This window comes from Dermacentor andersoni, chromosome 8 (genome assembly GCF_023375885.2).
Source record: "Dermacentor andersoni chromosome 8, qqDerAnde1_hic_scaffold, whole genome shotgun sequence".
NCBI lineage: Eukaryota > Metazoa > Arthropoda > Arachnida > Ixodida > Ixodidae > Dermacentor > Dermacentor andersoni.
The window spans coordinates 69,687,354-69,705,897 of NC_092821.1; the positions used below are offsets into that span (position 1 = coordinate 69,687,354).

Here is an 18,544-nt window from a genome sequence, read left to right on the forward strand (position 1 = left end):
AAGCAAACAACCGCATTTCCAAAAGTAAGTCCTGGATCCATTACACCATTCCACATACCGCGCAGCACCTCGTACCTATTGTATCCCCATAGAACTCTGTCGTTCATGATGGCTGCATTTCTCTTCCCCTTCACTATTATTGTTTTTTTCATGTGTTCCCGCATATCTATTGCCTTCGTTTATTCATATACCAAGGTATTTATATTCTTTTCCCAAGGTGTTTCGCGGCCCTGCATTGCCACTGTCTGTTCACTGCTTTCATTGAATACCTTAACACCTGATTTTCTAACGCTAAATTTCAAGCCTGAATTCTCGCCTTCCTGACTACAGGTATTAGCCAGAGGTTGCAAATCACTTTGCTTCTTAGCTAGCAACACAATGTCTTCCGCATAAAATCAACCTGGGAGCTTCTGCTCTACCACTGTACGAGCGTGTTTGTACGAGAAATTACACCCGATATTGCTTCTTTCTAGTGTCCTCTGCATCCTCACCATGTACGTCATAAACAGCAGTGGGGACAAAGAGCTCCCCTGCCTCAGTCCCTTGTTGATATCAACTTTCTTCTCCTCACCCCTCATCCCTTCCCATTCAGCACAAACGGTATTTTCTAGCTGAATCTCGATCAAAAGCTGTCGACACTCGTCGCCTAAGCCTTCCCCTTCCAGAATATCCCACAAAATGTTCCGGTCTACTTTGTCATACGCTCCTGTAATGTCTGAAAAGGCCACATATAATGGTACCCTTTCTACTCTTGATATTTCAATACATTGAGTAAGAACAAATAAGTTATCATCCAAACGCCTACCTATTCTGAAGCCATTCTGAAGTTCTCGCAAGATGCCATTATTCTCTGCCTATGCTTGCAGCTTTAATCTGATTGCCTGCATTGTTAACCAAGCTGTGCCTGGCCGATGTAATGGTCGAAGGTCTATACGACTGAATTCCATCTTTCTCCCCCTTACCTTTAAAAAATAAATTCATTCTAATTTGTCCCCAACTGTCGGTATTTCTCTATCTTTTATAGTTTTTTCCATGAATTTCACCAGAGCTTCCTTACTTATGGGTCCTAGTTCAATAATCAGCTAAACGGGAACCTCGTCTGGCCCTGTGGCTGTGCGCTTTGGAATTTTCTCTTCGGCATTCTTGCAGTTGAAATTTGTCAGCACCAGTTCCTTTTCCATCTGGTTCTCTTTCATGCTCTTTGTTTCTTCAAATACAACCTCGTCACTGCAACCAGTATGCGCTGAGGCGAGCGCCATCTGGTGGTGTTGCAAGAAACCAAGCGGCGCGCGCGAGCAAGCTCACAGCAGCCGTGCCCGGAAAGTCGGGAGGAGAGGCAAAAAAAAAACTTCGCTTTAAAACTGAGCTGGCAAGCACCGGACCCAGCGGATGGCCCACGCTTCATAGATCGCAGTGCCACTTTCACCTTTACAGGTGAGGAAAGGGTTCGCAGAGTACCAGTAGCTTTTGGACTGATGATGATATATCCAAGTCGACATGCATGGTGTAACATGCTGGCGCTGCAAAATGTGCTGAGATAAGAGACCTAGCTGTCAAGCGTAGGAGGCGGCGTCGCCGGCGGTGGTCATGTGGCCAAAATTGAGCGCCTTGCGTCGCGTAGCACAGGCGGTGCACCTACATCGCCACGCGGCAATTGGCGAGGGTAGCCAGGCGCTGAAAACGCAACCGAATCTCACGGCGCCAAGCTTAAATGAGGCAGAAGCTATCAGCCGATCGGCGTGAAGTGCGATACTCAATTTCGTCGCAGTATGGTCTCGCCCCTCAGAAACACGAGGACGCAGTCCACGCATTTCTATTCAGCGGTGTAAGCGCCTCTGCGTTTTGAGCGCGTTCCCAGCGCGCGGTCTAGATTGAGCAACTGTATGTATTACACGCGATAATCTAGACATATAGCGCGCACCTTGAAGGTCGCGGACATGAAGGCGCCGTGTCTATTTGGAAACAGACAAAATGAAGATACAGCTCCATATTAAAAGCTCGATGATGAGAGATGTCGTATAAGAAGGGCAATGAGTAGTGTATCCAAACAGCATTCTTGAGATCTTGCCTTATACAACGAAGCTGTATCGTGAAACTGTTCCAATATGTTTTTATTGCAATCTCCTGACGACAAATTTACGTAACTGCCGACGCAACCATCGGGCAGCGACCCGCAGCGTTGCCTGAACAGCCCAAGAAACCCTCTCATCGTTTATAGGACGCCACTTTTGTTTGCTTTCAAAGCGAAAAACATTGGCTACGTTTAGCGGTCTTTCTTTACTAATTGGCTGCCATGAGGAGAGGAACACGCTCAAGTGGAGAAGGTACCGATGGGGCTGTTAGATACGGGACCGTTTGCTGAGCCTACTTCGAGTTCCCCAGACCTCATCGAATCGCACCACAGCTAATTGAGGAGCGAAGAAGCACGGATGCCACATTCCCTAGGCGCGGCACGAGCAAACAAGTTGGCGGACCCCACTTCGTGTGCAGCCAGTGGAGCTATTCACTGCTTGGCTCTTCCCGAAAGCGAAGAGAAAGCCTGGCACTGTTCCAGGTAACGTGGGTCCAGAAGCAAGACGGCTGTAATGCGCCGTGACAACCTGGCGGCGTCGCCTCCTACCCTCTATGGTGACGGCGCATTGCAAGTCAGCAAGGCAAGACCGTAGGGGGACCAAGGAGCGACTCTCTTCGCCGGGTGTGACTCCATCGCACGGGCGCCTACCATTGGCTTCCGAAAATGACGACATCCGAGCGGGCTCGCCGATTGGCCGAAAATGGCGTCACCTGAACGGGCTCTCCCATTGGCCGAACTTGACACCGAAGGGCTTAAAAGACGCAGACCGGGAGCAGCAGAAGAGCATTCCTAGAGGATTCCTTGATTCATCTCTCTCGAACTTCTTGCGACGGGCCGCAGCGTCCGCGTTGCTGCCGGCCCGTAATGACTCTAAGACTGTTAATTGACTCTCACTGTAAATAATGTAAATAAACCTCCCAAGTTTTTCATCCCGACGTCCTCCTCAACTCCTACAACTGGTTGCTAGCGGTGGAATCGCCTCCAAATGCATCAGGGCCCAGCCAGCGCACTCAAAATAGATAACCGGACTAAGAGGATGGTGTCGGCGTCGGCCCGCTTTCCCTTACCTAGCTTGCTATGGCTGGCCGAAAATCAAGGCGGCGTGCAATGCAAGGTTAGGAAGGCCGCTAAAGCGGATCCTCAGCAAACAGGAGTTGGCAGATCCCTGCCGTCAACGTGCCGAAAATGCTCGATAAAGTTACAAGGCGATGTCAAAAATATTACTACACGCAAATAAACGCATGCTCGTCGGCAGGTGTGAGTAGCGTGTGCCTGAGCAATCGGCAGCAGCCATCTTGTATTCCTGTCGGAACGTGGCAGTCTCCGGTTATTCTGAAGGAAATTTCAATTTTGTTGGGTACATCAATACATCGTTTACGCGTACACGTCACTTTTACGCGGTGAGTTTTCGCGGTTTTGTGAGGTCCTGTGACAGTCACTGGTGGCCATGAGCTGTATACGCACATATATATATATATATATATATATATATATATATACAGACATTTGCATATACGTGCAAATGTCTGTATATGCGCCATTGTATACGTAATATTCGTAAAATTGTCCGACGGCCGGATTAGAACCGAGTACCGCCAGTACGGAATCCGAATATGGTAACCATTACACAACAGACGCATTCGTTGACAGGCGTAATTAACCCTAAGGATTTCCCTTTAAGAATTTCCCACAAGAAACGCGCCGCCCTGACGTTCTTGTAACTCTTCGCATTAAGTAAATGTCTACTACAGTTGAGTCTGCAAAGTTATATTTAGCTGCAACAGAAAATAATGAACACTAGTAATCGAACACTTGCAAAACGCCATTGAAATCGAGCGCTCTGCAGCTAGAAGGCAACTAGTGAGGTGATGCTGAACAGAAAGCTGTGCCTCTCCGCTTCGTTCATAGAGCCAACATGCTGGTCAGATGGGTCACATGGAATAGCAGTGTGCAATATTTCGGGGCATGACTGAGCGCGAATGCCGCCTGTTCAGCGCCAAAAGCTGAACCGGTTCGAAGCAGCATCGCAAAGCCCATAACCCCTTCGATTTTTCACGTTCTGCAGCACGGTGTCGTCAATCGTCAACTCTCACGCAGCCACGTTCTACATCGACATCGTTTCGCCGTACGTCGACATGAGCGAGAGAACAGCGGTGAACGTGATGCGCCTTCTAGGTAAGAAAAATAACTCTTGAGGTGCGCCTTCTATACACTTGCAGGGTTTTGTTATTATTCAACAGCCGTAACCAAGCCAGCGCCAACATTTAGTAGTATGATGAATGTAAGTACTGATTCCACCTAGCAACGCTCACGTCTTTTGCTCCATATGTTTTGCGTAGATAGTCTGCAATAGTTTTATATTTGGTAAACTGCACTGGAAGAGCATTTGTGAAACCGCCTTTTTATAGTAGATTTTTTTTTCAACGATGTACATTATTTAGGTGTGGGTTTTATCCTATTCTATTTGAAGTTTCGAATGCGACTCCAATATTTACGCACTAACTATTCGTATACGAAAACGAACTATTCGCTAATTCTGAATAATTGAAACTAACCATATAATTAGCAACAACTACCTAATAAAGCCTGTTTGCGGCTCTTCCAAGTGCAAGAGAAAAAATAAATTAGCACAGATTATTAGAAGTGAGACATCGCCAAACTATTTCGAAGCAGTAGAGATGCAAGTGAGGTTCTACAAGCTTTGTTTTCGCTTTCTGAGCTGAAACTTGCATGAAAAGCGGCGTCTGTTCAATGTGGTCTCTCATTTAGGGTTGAAATTGCGGGATTTTACGTGTCAAAACCACCCTATGATTATGAAGCACGCATTACTTGGGAACACCGGATTATTTCTGACCGCCTAGGATTTCTTAAAGTGCGCTTGAATCTACGTGCACGTGCATTATTGCATTTCGCCCTCATAGAAGATGCGGGTGCCGCAGGCGACCTCGATTCCGTTTCCTCGAGCTTAGCAGCCACTGCGTTACCGCGTCGACTTGTTTCCTGTTTTTAGCTGTGTGCTCGTGTAGGAGCTTCTTGTTTGGCGCTGCAAGCATTATTGTTCTCCTTCCAACGTGCCTTTCTACAGGCTTTTAGGGCTCTTTTACTCGCCAGCTTTCTGACAGCGAGATTCGGCAGATTAATCTAGTAAGATGTGTTCATGTTTGTCTGAGCGCGACTGACACCATGCTTGTTAAGTTAGTTAGCAAGCGAATGTTTGCGGATTTATACAGTCGATAAAGCTACTATCGTTACTTCCTATAGCTGTCTAATAATGTGCTATTGCAATAGGCATTTCGCAAGGCGGTTGCCTGGGCTAGTCCCTGTTTTCTTTTTTCGTGATGTTGATTGCCGATATGATGCTTTGCCTTTAGGGGGCAACCGGGCATTCTTTACTTTTCAGCAGCCATTTATGTAGCGCCCGTGGAAAGGTAGTCGCTCAGCAGCCTAACCTAACCTTCGCAACTATGCTGTATAAATGCTAAGGGGCTATTCGCGCATCTTTTCTTTTTGGTAATTAGTAATCTTGTGTTTAAGCCTTATCATTTGTCGATGATGGCTGCTTTCTTGCGCTAGTCAGTACAGGCATAATGACTAATTAAATACGAAACGATATATTCCTGCTCTATTCCTGGCTACATTGGTCTGAGTATGGCTATTCAATGTTTGATATTGACTATTCGGATACGATTCGCATTCGTCAAATTTAAATTCGCCCACTTCAATTATTATTTAGCCATACGGTACGTTGCAGCGTTGCCATCTGGTGAAATTGGCCACCAGATTTCGGAAATCTGGTGAAAATGTAGAGCTCCTGGTGGCCAGGCCAACAAACTACTACACGAGACAAAATCTGGGGATATCTGGGGAAAACCACTCTACCGAAATTACCGTCTACCCGCGCTGCTTATCCAAACATTTAACACTAGGTAGCGCCTGCGGCCTCCGCGATTCTAAGGCCTATATTTGTATTTGTTTATTCATCATGAATTCCCTGTGTTTCTGTGCTACCGCTAGAGTACAGTGAACTATAAAGCTTACTGTAGCTAAGGTTTGGGCTAGCGTGTGATGCTAGCGCTAGGTTTCAACGCACGTATATCTATAAGTCGTTTCAATAGACGGCACCGGCTGTTCTAGTGGAGGAATGAATTTACCGTGGGAAGCGCGGGAAGAGCAACGCCGGGCCATCGGCAATGCGTCAAGTGGCCAGCCAATACACGTGCTGACGCTCCACTCGTTTCGCTGTCACAAAAACCTGTTGCGCAGGCCGTCTTCGACGGGAAACTTCCTGAGGATTCTGCAACATTCTGGGCTAGAATTTTGAAGTTTAAAAATGCCATGGGGGAAAAGCCCTACCAGGACCTTGCATTGTATGCACTGGCATGTCTTTGTTGCCCAGTGTCGAATGCACTGGTGGAGCCTGTCTTCAGTCAGGTCACGTGTGTTAAGACGAAGTACAGGAACAAAATGTCGCTGAAAACTTTAATTCGCACAACGTTGGCCTCCAGAGAGGGGTGTTGCGTGAAGTTCACTATCACAGACGATATGCTACGCAGGTTTCCATCAGGCATCTACGATGCTCCAAGCGATGATTACAGGCTCTTCATCATCACAGACGATATGCTACGCTGGTTTCATTCAGACATTTACGATGCTCCAAGGGATGATTAAAGGCTTCTCATCGTGATTTTATATACATAATGAAATGGGTGCTTGACGAATGTTAATTCTTGGCCATTTTTGTGCATCTTAAGGCAATTTTATTTTCTGGTGAAATCTGGGGAAACTTTAGCGAGTTTCTGGTGTCGTGCCGACTTTCCAATCTGGCAACGCTGGTACGTTGTGCTTCCGTGAGTAGTGTGTAGCCGTATGTAGCAAACTGCGCTTTTCATTCGATGTAGGAGTGCGAATAATTTCTTTCGGATTTACGTTATCCTTTTAAAAATCTCTTGTTTAAAGTTATACAGGGTGTTTCAGCGAATACTTCCAATATTTTTTTAACTTGCCTGTGGTAGTTAGCACAATTATAATCCATGAGCTGGTCTACTCCAACAGGCGGACATTACTTGCACAAAGAATTGGAATGCATAATGGACTAATTACCAAAACTCCGCTAATAAAGTTTCTAAATACTTACCTTATGGCACATATTGCAATTTACAAATTCTCACCGGAGATTTCGCAAGGTGGATCCATTGGGACTAATTCTCAGGATGACGCCAGTTTGGAGATTCCCGAACTTTGCAGAGAAATGATTTGTCGTTCCAGTTACTTTTGCGCTTGAGTGCATAAAACGACGTCTTGCGAAGAAAATGAGTGGAATGCCCACGCATTTCTCCGCAAAGTTTGGGAGCTAATATCTTGAAACTCGTGTGATCATGGGAACTGGTACCAAGTGGATCTGCCTTCCGAATTCCATGTCTAGAATTTGTAAATTCCAATATGGGTCATAGGGTAATAAGCTATAAACTTAATTAGTGAATATGTTTTAATTAGTCCATTAAGCACCCCAATTTCTCGTGCTAGCAATGTCCACCTATTCGTGTAGACCAGTCTATGGGCTAGAATTGTGATATCTGCCACAGGCAACTAAAAAAAAATTGCAAGTTAGTTGAAACACCCTGTATATTCACTTTCTAGCATGTGCCCACCTGCTATGGTCTCGACAAAAGAAGAGACAATATTCAATATAAATAGATCAATATGTAGGGCGTGACATGAAAAAATTAGAGCTGATAACTTCCTTGGGCAAATGAAATTTTAAGTTGCCGTAGGCTTTGGTGCTGCATATGACTTCTATGAGCACTCATTCCCACGGCCGTTGGCTCTAGCATGTTTCGCTGCCGATCGCATTGGCAGTTGTTATTGGAAGAGGCGAACAGCACATCTGCTGAGCTACGCGGTTCACATTTTTTTCATTGTCTCTAACCAGAACACACTGCGGAGATGAATACTAAATTATATTATTCGGGATGAAGCGCTGGTATTTCCTTTATCTGCACATACCTGCGGTGGACTAATGCACTGAAGGGCGTTAAAGGCACATTGTATAGATATGAACAAGTACAATGATAGACTGTGGTTCCTATCGCAACACATGTAATCAAATGGATAACTCGCTGATGGAACCTTTCGAATTTGGAAAAGCAGTGCCCTTTTCGAACTTCGAAGTTGACAAGTTTAGCAGCCACTTCAGTGCAGTGGTAACTTTCGTGAGGCCACCCTGTGTTTAAATTATAGATAAACGCTACGTGTTCTGCAACCTATATTTCGGCAGTGCCTACCACTTCCTGTAAAGAAAGTTCTGAGCTTGGACCACTCTCTCTGAAATTGAATAAGACTTCACTAGCCAACGGCCACTTGATCGTCCGATTCTGAAAATAAGGGGCAGCAAAAACGAAGTAATGACTCGAAGGCATAGAAAAACCAGGGGTCAAATGCACAAATATTTTTGTACCCCACTTATACCAAGGCCAGCTTTACAATTTTTTTTTTAGAAATCGCTGTTAGGAACCATTCTAATGCCGGAGCTTCTTGGTAATACTGGTCTAGGAGCTTGCTACAAGTCGGGCTCACTCTTATCTGCGAAAACATCAGCTAATCAGACAATGTAGCAATGTAACCAATTACACCGCTAGATTAATATATTGATTGGCGTATTGAAATGTGACTTCTCTTTTTCAGCTTTGGCTAGTGGAACCATAATGACGCTCTTCGCAATCGCAGTGCCATATGTCGGCTCGGCTACAAGGGTACGCACTGTGTTTTGGCCCATTTTTCGACCGCGTGTTATTTGGTTTTAAGCCTTACCGCAGGGACAACTTCTTTTTCACTATTCAAGTACGCGCGATCCGCAGAAATGGGCGCATTAGACATCTGCTGAACCAATTTGACATAAATGTGTTGCATTCAGGTGAGAAAAGTAATTGCTACCGATTGTAGGTAGTGACTTAGCGCCTGCATCTTTTTAAGTTGGTGAGTTCAAAACTAATAAACCTTAATGTTACAATCTTCAACTCTGCACCAAAAAAGAATACTCGCATTTGTGGGATCAGTATGTCTTTAAGCATCTCAAGCGGACAAAGTTTATATATGAGTTTACAACTGACGTAACAGTGTTCCCATCTTTATCAGGATCTCGTAAAAGTCCTACTCGGCAATTAGAGATAAATTTCATTTTAATTTACTTAATCTTAATTTGTGTCAACCTGTCATTAACTAGGTACAGAGTTGTAATTGTGATCTTCCATATTTTATACTTTGATAATGAGCAGTTCTTGTAAAACAATCTGTCACATAAAAAAATTCCTTGCAATAGTCGGTGGATTTGAACTTCGTCTTGTAAATGCAGCAAGCCTCAATAAATTCTGGGAAGTGGGTGCCGAGCAACACGACTTTTTCTTCCTCAAGTATTTAGGGCTTGCGATGTGCATCTCATTTTAAAGCAGAAAGCATTCATAAGTTGAATGATGTGTTGTGAAAAATCACCATACATGGTCGTGTTTTAAATTCTAGGGGCTTCAAGAACGCAGCCGGTAAACCAGTTCATTCTTGCTTATTTATTGTTAAACTTCTGAACCCATGAACTGAACACATATTCAGTCATTGTTATAATGGCACTAAAGGTGTATGAAACCCATGGCGCTAAAAACTTATTGCTTCAGCATTTTATTACAGAATCCAGTAATTAGAATGATGATGACGATTTACTGGCATCCCCTTTAAAAGGGGGATGGCAAGTAGTCACCTAGCCTGCTTGAGCTAATTTGGTGTGGCGTACGGGCTTTTTATTCTGACAGTTTTTATACATCCCCTTTCCCTTCATCGAAACTTCTTTATCTGCCTTGTATCGCTACCTATGCATGTAACGGATCCGGTAGTATCAATCTATTTCCCGCTTTCTTTACAGCAATACTCTAAGCCTCTCTGGCATTTTCCCACTACTGACCGGTTGGTACTTCCAGTCCACTTTAAATCCAAGCGATTGTAACGTTACATACGGGTCTCACTGGGTGAATCCCCTCGCATTCCAATTGGATGTTCCGAATGGTCTCCGGATTTTTGCTGCAGCATACATAAGAGCATGTATGCTATCAATGCTTTTCCTTCTAGCATTCTTTTATACATATCTTTAATCTTCTCTGTCTGCCTTGTACCCCTGCCTGTGCCTGTAACGGGTCCTGTCGTATTATTGCCAACTTTTTTCTACCAATACTCTCAGCGCCAATTGCTTATCTTCACTGCTGACCAATTGACGCTTCCGTCTACCTTAAATACAAGCGCTTCTGGAAGTTGTACGTTACGTCGTTGTCTCGATGGGCGAATCCCTTCGCATTCCATTAGGATGTGCTGAATGGTCTCTGTATTTTTGCTATAGCACACACATGCCTCATGTAATTGCAAATATTTGCTCCGGTATGTTCTTGAGCGCATCTCTCCGGCGCCCGTTCCTGCATTGAACGTCGGCGTCACTGAGCGAGCGAGCGAGCACAGCGAAGGGTGTAAGTGCCAACGTGGAGCGCATCGGGGATGAAAGACGGCAAGAGTGAAGAGAGCGCGAGGAGGAAAGCGGAGGAGGAGTTTATAACGAATACAAAAGAAAAGCGTAGGGCCGCGCAGGACGTGTTCTGACGCGACGATCGCTACGAGATGGCGCCAGAATAGCGCGCATCGTCGGTTCACCGATGACGCCATTAATAAGGCAGTGGCGAGCGCGCCCACCGATGCCATATATGGAAACAAAGGGTCGCACGAACGTAGGTCTGTCTGCGGCGGCTGCTGTGAATCGCGCCCACGCGTCACCCACCCACTGCCTCTCGCGACGTCCCGATTAGCGAGGCAGCCGCGCCACATTTTGCTCCGGTTACAACGAGCCGCACGAGACGTATGGTCTGCGGCAGCCAACATATGGTGCAATCAATACACGTATAGAGCAGCGCTCACATTTTGCATTAAGCAGTATCGTAATCGTCGGTGAATTTTTTTGTCCTTAAGCAACTAGCTCCAGCCTCAAATAGCAGGACATTTCCCTTCGCGTTATCGTACAGATTTTTCTAATTTCCTTTTTCTAATTCTTGTACATCTGCATGGTCTTTTTTGTTTCCATTCTTTGCGTCCAATTCTCCGTTCTTGTTTCTCTCACTCTCTTATTACTCCTGGTTGTCTATCTACACTTTCAGTTACCCTGTCCTTGGTTGGCAATTTTCTTGACCTCTTCCTGCATTCTATGTTCACGCTTTTAGGTACAGATTATGGCGCGCTATAATCACCAATTTTTTTTTGGTCCTTGTTCCTGAGCCTTTCTTGAAAACTAATTTTGTCCTGCCCTTCTGTGACTTCAAACGAGGCCCAACCCATGTTCCCTTGCATTGCATGATTTATGGTTTTACTGTGGGCTCCCACAGCCCAGCGGTCCGCCGATGTTTGGTTAAATTCGAAGCCCGACAATATATCAGATTTGAGGTACAAGATGGCAGTTGCGAACGTCAGCGATGCCACCCTTACTCCTGCCGAGATTCAACGCACCGCCTCATATTGATTGAGGCCCTGAAGTGCCCTATGTTTTATTGTTGCTGCACTCCGCTTCCATTTTATTGTCAGATACTGTTGGTGGGTACTTTAGTTATTGTTTCCTACGTTCATGTATACGCCGAGGTATTTACGTGGCTTGACTATGGGTATGACTTGTTGTGGAATGACACCATGCAGTTTACTCGTCTCTTCATTAAAGATCATAATTTACGTTTTTTTCCGTGGTAAATTTAAGGCCTGGATTTGTCGTTGCGTTGCCACACATATTGGTCAGTATCTGAGAATCTCTTGCATTGTCCGCTAGTAGCACTATGTTGTCCGCATACGTCAGTGCGGGGATCTTCTGTCGCACCATTTGTCCATTACGCGTGTATGTTAAATCAAATTCTAATTGTAGGTTTTCCAGTTGTCATTCTATACACATAACATAAAGTGTTAACAACGATGGAGACAGAATGCATCCGTGCTTCAGTCCTTGGTGAATTTCCACCACCTCATTACAATTTCAGCCTTCCCATACCATTTTTACTCAGTTGTCTGTGTCTATATCTCCCTCAGGAGTGCTACAAACTAGTCATATATGGCTTCGTTCTTGAGAATATCCCATTTCTGAATGAACTGAAACTGGAACTAACAACTGCCTGTCAACATCGTCGTAGGCTTCTTAAATATCAAGAAATGGTTGCCATAAAGATATATTTTGAGCTACTGAAATCTATGTGCCCTGAATTAGAACAAAAATATTTCCTTTTAGGCATATCTCCAAACAGCGGCTCTAGCGGCTGCCCCTGCAAACATGTGCGTTTTCTATGGGAAGGTGTCGTTTTTCACGAATAACTAATGGTAGAGGTCATCTTTCCAAAATGTCCTGAGGAAACGGTTCTACGCACCTAGCCTGACCTGTGATGCAAGCGGTGCCAGTATTTACAGGCGAAAACCCGTTGCAATTTGCATGCGGAGTGTTAGAGTGTGGGAGTCTAGGAAAATGTAGAAATGTTGGAGGTAGTTTGTGGCCAGTAAAAAGTGATTTTGCGATGAAACTGTCGCAACAATTGGCGTGTTCCCTGGGTTCAATCGACCTCAATGACTCAGCGTTCAGCTAGTTGCAGCAGCAGTAGCTCTTCAAATAGCAAAAGGTTGTTCGAAAATCGCAGGTTGCGATGTACAACGTGGTGGATAGATGAACCTGGATGCGCGGGTAGCACCGCGTCGAAGAGATCGATAGCCGAGTTTTCTGTACTCTCGTAGATGAAAATCGCTGATACCGCTTGCGCAAGTTGTCAGGTTCGAGGCCAGCTGCGCCTTTCATTTCTTCAAGCACAGCTTGTATTGGCTGACAAGTGAGGTTGTCGCGGTCACGCTAAAAAACCCAGTTGCTCCCGGAGCAGAGCAGCTGCGCGAAAGGGCGGTTTGATCAGCTGACAGCTGTGCGGGAGCCGGAGTGTGAGTCACTAGCAAGGATTCCAGCTGCATAGGCGCGCGTTCACGCCACTCGCACAACCAATCAGAGCCGTTTCGTTTCAGCCGGGGAGGGAAAGGGCAGGAAAGGGTTTCGCGCGTGCAGCGCCGGCTTTCTTTCCGTTCAGTCTCGAAAAAGGGCTGGGACGGCCACGCATTCTGCGTTCCCCGAGGGACCGGTAGTGTTGTATGAGCGGCAACGAGAACTCGCCTGTGAAAAGATTCACCGTCGGCGCGCCGATCCAGGCGTTAAAGCCGTCCGAGCCCAGGCACTCTGTCAGCAACGAGAAGAAGATGCCGAGCTGAGGGAGCGGGAGGCAGAAGCAATCCGGCACTGTTCCCTGTGGGTTACTTAACTGTGAGCAAGGTCAGGTGCACGCACGAAAAGCTTCGCTTACCCTGCGTGCAGAAGGAGGTTTTTTTTTGTTCTCGCTTTGTCGCTTCATAGTTTGCTAGTTTTCTGCGAGGTGGCATGTTACGAAATGCAGGTTATTTAGTTACGCTTCTTGTTTTGTTTGTTTCTTATGCACCAACATCTCGTGCAAAAATAAATGGCTGGCTGGGTTGGTGAACCACGAACGTGCTCCCAAGCTTCGTTTGCCTCTTCGATATGAAGTATTTGAGACAATAAAAGCAGATGACGTGTCTTTAAAAGTAGGTTTATTTATTAAGGCGAACATCTCATGGCCATCTCAGGGGAAAGGCGTGTTCGCCACTCATATGTTGCTTGAAACGTACCAGGAAGAAAATGCGAAGCGTTCAATGTGCGAAATTGAATTACACCAAAGTCGTATAACCGCCAGCAGCCACAAACGTAGTATTTGCACAGAGTAATTTAAATGAAGCTATCTGCTGGAGTTAATTTGCTTTATGTCAAATCAGGATTTTCGCGTACGTGGTAGTGATTTGAATGATATAGAAACACTGATCCAGACACACTGTGATCTACAGACAATTTGTTGTTGCTTGTTTATATTTGCTGTGCCAAGCTTGTCGTGGCAGTATGTAATGCGTCTAACGTTAAATCCTCGTTGCTAAACAGCGAATTTATCCCTGAAAAGGCGTGTCGAATGAACACCTGAAACGACGAGCTTTTGAAGTAATGTGTACTATGTTCCCCATTCCTTCCCGACACCCGCTTTCCGCAAGATATGACGAATCATAAGCTTCGCAGGTCAGCAGGTATGCATATGGGACTTCGGAGATTTATTGAACCGTCATTTTCTTTCCGCCAGAGAAGGCCATTGCACCTTAGGACACGTGTCCTCTGGGCACTATCTTCCGTCCCTCGATGAGCTCCCCACGTGTTGCGTCGTTCGGTGGCGCCGCTATGTTCACTTCGCTCTCGTTACCCTGTTTAGTAAGCAAATAGATTAGTAAATCCGTTGGTAATGCCTACAATCCTCACTACGGCTTGTACAGCTTTTCGACTCTTCCTGTGTAAGGTTATAGCATACAATATTTATTGGCCTTTGTTACAGTCAGTGTTTTGTTAACACTTTCCCTCTTTTTAATGCTTTGTAGTGGAGCGTACAGCAAACTAATGCAAATCCCACTTCACCCTTGCACTTATCGGTACAAACACTTCAAGTGTTGCCATAGGGTCTGTCAAGTGTCCGCCATTCGGCTCCGGGAAGGCAAGAGTTTTCTTTCGACCTGGCGTTTCTTATTATACGGCTACGTTATTCTGTCCGAAATCTGCACTCCGCATTCCATTACGGTGATTCTGATAATTTCATTTCACCTTCGCAGTTCTCTAACTTCTCAATACCCTGTTGAGTATGTTCCGAAAAAATCAAAAAGCACAACCGCTTTATTTCAGGAAAATCTTATTTCGGTAAGGATTTTTAATTCGCGCATAGCAAGTGTTTCATTCGTCGCCGTTGGTAATATTCGCAGTCAGCGAACATTTGATAATTTCTTGTGAATCACGCACTTATTACAGATAATTGTACGCCATTAACGCAGATATAAATGTTCATAATTTTGCGCATGCAAAATTATGAAGATTTATGAAGATTTATTCAGCATGTCATCTTTCTTTCCTGTCAAAAAAAGTTACCCAGTAGCATTGATAGCTATGGTGCGAAGCCAACAGGAGAAAAACAAGAGCACCAAGAAGGACCAACAGAAAGAAAAACACTATCCCATTGGTTCACAATGTGACGTACAGAAAATATTACGCACAGAAGCGATATAAATGAATTTAAGCAGAAAACGAATTTAGTACATATTCAAATTTCAACTACGCACAATGCGCGCGGTATGTACTGTGCTCAAACAATTTTTCTCTGTGTGTTTTTCACCTGTGTATCCTAACTCCACCAAGTGCCTGGTTAGCTAAACAAAACAAGCTGCTTCAACGGATCAGTGTGTATGATGTGTCTACGAATGTACATTAATAAAATTTTATTGTGTAAGGATTCGTTCTATTTCAGAGGTTCAGTTATCTGGACATAGGGCAGACGGGCGTGCATCGGTCGGGTCTCATAGAAAGAAGGCAGGGCTTCAGCAATTTCCTCGTGTATTACACGCCGGTGGCTGAAGGCAATAATGAATGCGGCTGCACGGCAGTGAAGATGAGTTGGCGAAATACATCAGATCGAGCGAACTTCTTTATCTGAGACAGCAAGGTGTCAAGATGAGCGCTGGTGATGCTCGAAAGAGCTTCGTGATGTACGGATAGTTGCCGAGTGAGAAGACGCCGCCTGGGGAGCTCGTTGGACCTTTAGCAAATGGATGGACATCAACCGTGCAAAGACGTTTTACAGGAGTATATGAAACGCGCCATCGGGAGCGAGTTTCATCATTTGGGATACCTGTTCGACCTGCATCATTGACGTATGGACACGTCTGCAGAAGTCGACGATATCCTCTATGTAGTTGGAGAGAACGTTCCACAAGGTTGTTTTGATCGACTTGGTAGGCTTTGTTGCGCAGGACGCTTGCGCGTGGCTGGTCGGCCGAAGGCTTATATGAAGCTTAACTCAAACTCGACCCACGTGATGAGGTCGCCCTCCTGGTTTCTGACTACAAATTGGCGACTCCCGTCAAATGAAGATGGCACTGCTGAGCTTCATGCTGTCTTCTCAATTGTTGTGGCCAGTTAATAAAATGACAGCCGACCTTCTTCGTAGTTGTCGTTGGAGCTCCGTAAAGCTTGCCGTATCCCGCTAACGCAAAGCGCCAGCGCAAACAGTTGCTGGCCATGCCGGCGGCGGAGTCTGGCTGGCATCGTCACGCATGATGCGCGGCAGTGTTTGGTGGCTTGATTCCGAAGTAGACGAAAGACACAGGACCCACACCAAGTGTAAGACAAACAACCAATTGGGCACAGTGGCGTTCTTCCCGCAAATATCGATGCTTACACACCGTGTTCGTCTTCGCTTATATTGCAGTAGTCAGGCCACAAGAAATAAGCAAGCGACGCCAACCTACATTGTGTGCATGATTTGTACTTTATTTCGCGCCCTGGGGGAGGTGTAGCTCTTCGTGGTCTTCGCGGTGCACCTCGCGATCGTACATAATATTTTCTTTTTCATTTACCTTTTTGCAGGTCTTTATTTCCTTGTACACCTCCGCTGCGGGTCCGTTTGCTGGCCTTATTCTTCTGGCGATCTCGTCGCCCTGGGTCAACGCAAAGGTATGACACGTCGTTTGTTCGTATGCTCGGCACTCGTCCGAATATTCGGAACGACCACACCGTGAAAGAAAATCGTAAGACACGACATTTGCATGTTTATAGGATAAAGAACGGCGCTTGCGCTCAGATTTCTCGAGACGCTGCGTCCGGTTGTCTAGCACGCTCCAAAGCTTTAATGAAAGAAACATGACGTAAGCTCTACCACGAAACAGCAATATAATATTCCGCTTCTTGTTTCATTACCACTCTAGCAGCAATCGTCATCTTCCGTTGCTACGTTTCTATAACTCGCGCGCTCCTGCGCGTATGTCGTGCCTCGTGCTGTGAAGTTAGAAGAATAGAAAAAGAGCTTTTTCGGCTCCTGCCATCGGTCTGAACGTTTCTCATGTCTCTCGCTCGCTGAATTACTCATTGTTGTACTGGACCTAACCTTGGTCCCTATAACGTAGTAACCCGGACGTGATTGTAGAGCAAGCACGACGTCATGGACGAGGCCAAAAACGAAATCCCCGACGATCAGCGCACAAGCCCTCCTCATGGTGGAGATTGAGCTGCCGTCCTTTTGACCACAAGATCCGGCAGCCTGGCTTACTCGGATGGAGGCCATCTTCGACCTTCGGCAATTAGCTCGTGGCGCGCGAGGTTCCTTCACGCTCTCTCGGCATTCCCTACAGATGTAGTTGAGGAGTTCCAAGACGTGGCGGACGCACCCCGTGACAGCACTTCAATATGGCGGTGCTGCAATTAACGCAAGTCCGTGTTTGTGCTAAGGCACCTCTGGCAGCTTCTCAACGAAAAAGAGCAGTAGAACCGTTGACCGTCAGAATTTCTACGTCGTAAGCGGCGGCACCTGAGTTACTGTAGGCTGGACGCAAACAGCCTGCTGCTGCCCGAACTGTTCCTTCAGCGTCTGCCTCAGAACCTGGTGGTCACCTTGGCTATCACACCAGAACACATGTCCCTCGACAATCTTGCAGAGCTGGCTGACCACATCGCTCACTTTTCAACAATAGACACTGTGGCAACGACGACTGTTCCGCTGTCGCACTTCGAGGATCGGCCGTCTCGACTGGAGCACATGATTGTGGAAGTTCTGAGACCATTACTACACTATGGTCATCGCCCCGCCGTGATCAGCGCGACCGCGATTATCATTCCAGATTGCCTTCTCGGTCCAGCACCCGTTCTAGGCCTTGTTGGAATCGCACCGCTGGCACGAGTTGTTGGGGTCTCGGTGCTGACGCCCGTTATTGCCAATGGGTCGCTAGCCCCAAGGGTAGCGTTGGCCTGGCGGCCTGGGGCACTGGAAGCATCTGGAGGTCCCGGCAAAGCATGAGAAGACTGGTAACAGAACAACTTGTTTATTCTAACATAGCAAAAGAGCGGCCGGTCAGGTCGACCGAAGTGGAGAGACGGGAGAGCACGTAACTCAACAGTACAAATCGGAGCCTCTCTCCTGGCGTCCGGGGGCAGCTGCTCTTATACTCTCGGCGTCGCGGTCCAAAAGGGAAGGTCACGGGATGAAGGTCACGGGATGAAGGTCACGGGACGGCGGAGCATGAGCCCACGACGGCGCGCACGGTCGAGCCGAGAGACCTGCTGAACCGAGTGCAGTGACGCATCGCCAACCCGCCCACATGACGGCGCGAACGGTTGAGCCGAGAGACCTCCAGGCTCCTCATTCGGGGAACTCCGCTCCCCGGCTGCCGCGCTTTGACAAGCGAGGGCACACACACACACACGCACACACGAAGACACGTGGCACTGAAACACGCCTGGACACGCTTGGCGGGGAAGCGTTGCGGCGGCGTCGAACGGGCCAAAATGTCCGCCGCTTTGAA

The 18,544-nt window shown here is 46.4% G+C and overlaps 1 protein-coding gene across 1 annotated transcript in view; it reads left to right on the forward strand.

Moving 5' to 3' along the window:
• The window catches only part of LOC126538868 (putative sodium-dependent multivitamin transporter), a 98,563-nt gene that overhangs the window by 44,334 nt on the left and 35,685 nt on the right, over nt 1-18,544 (forward strand). Inside the window, exons 6-8 of the mRNA XM_050185593.3 lie at nt 4,140-4,249; nt 8,756-8,823; nt 16,617-16,703. Coding sequence (XP_050041550.2) covers nt 4,140-4,249; nt 8,756-8,823; nt 16,617-16,703 — 265 coding nt within the window. The remainder of the gene's footprint in view (nt 1-4,139; nt 4,250-8,755; nt 8,824-16,616; nt 16,704-18,544) is intronic.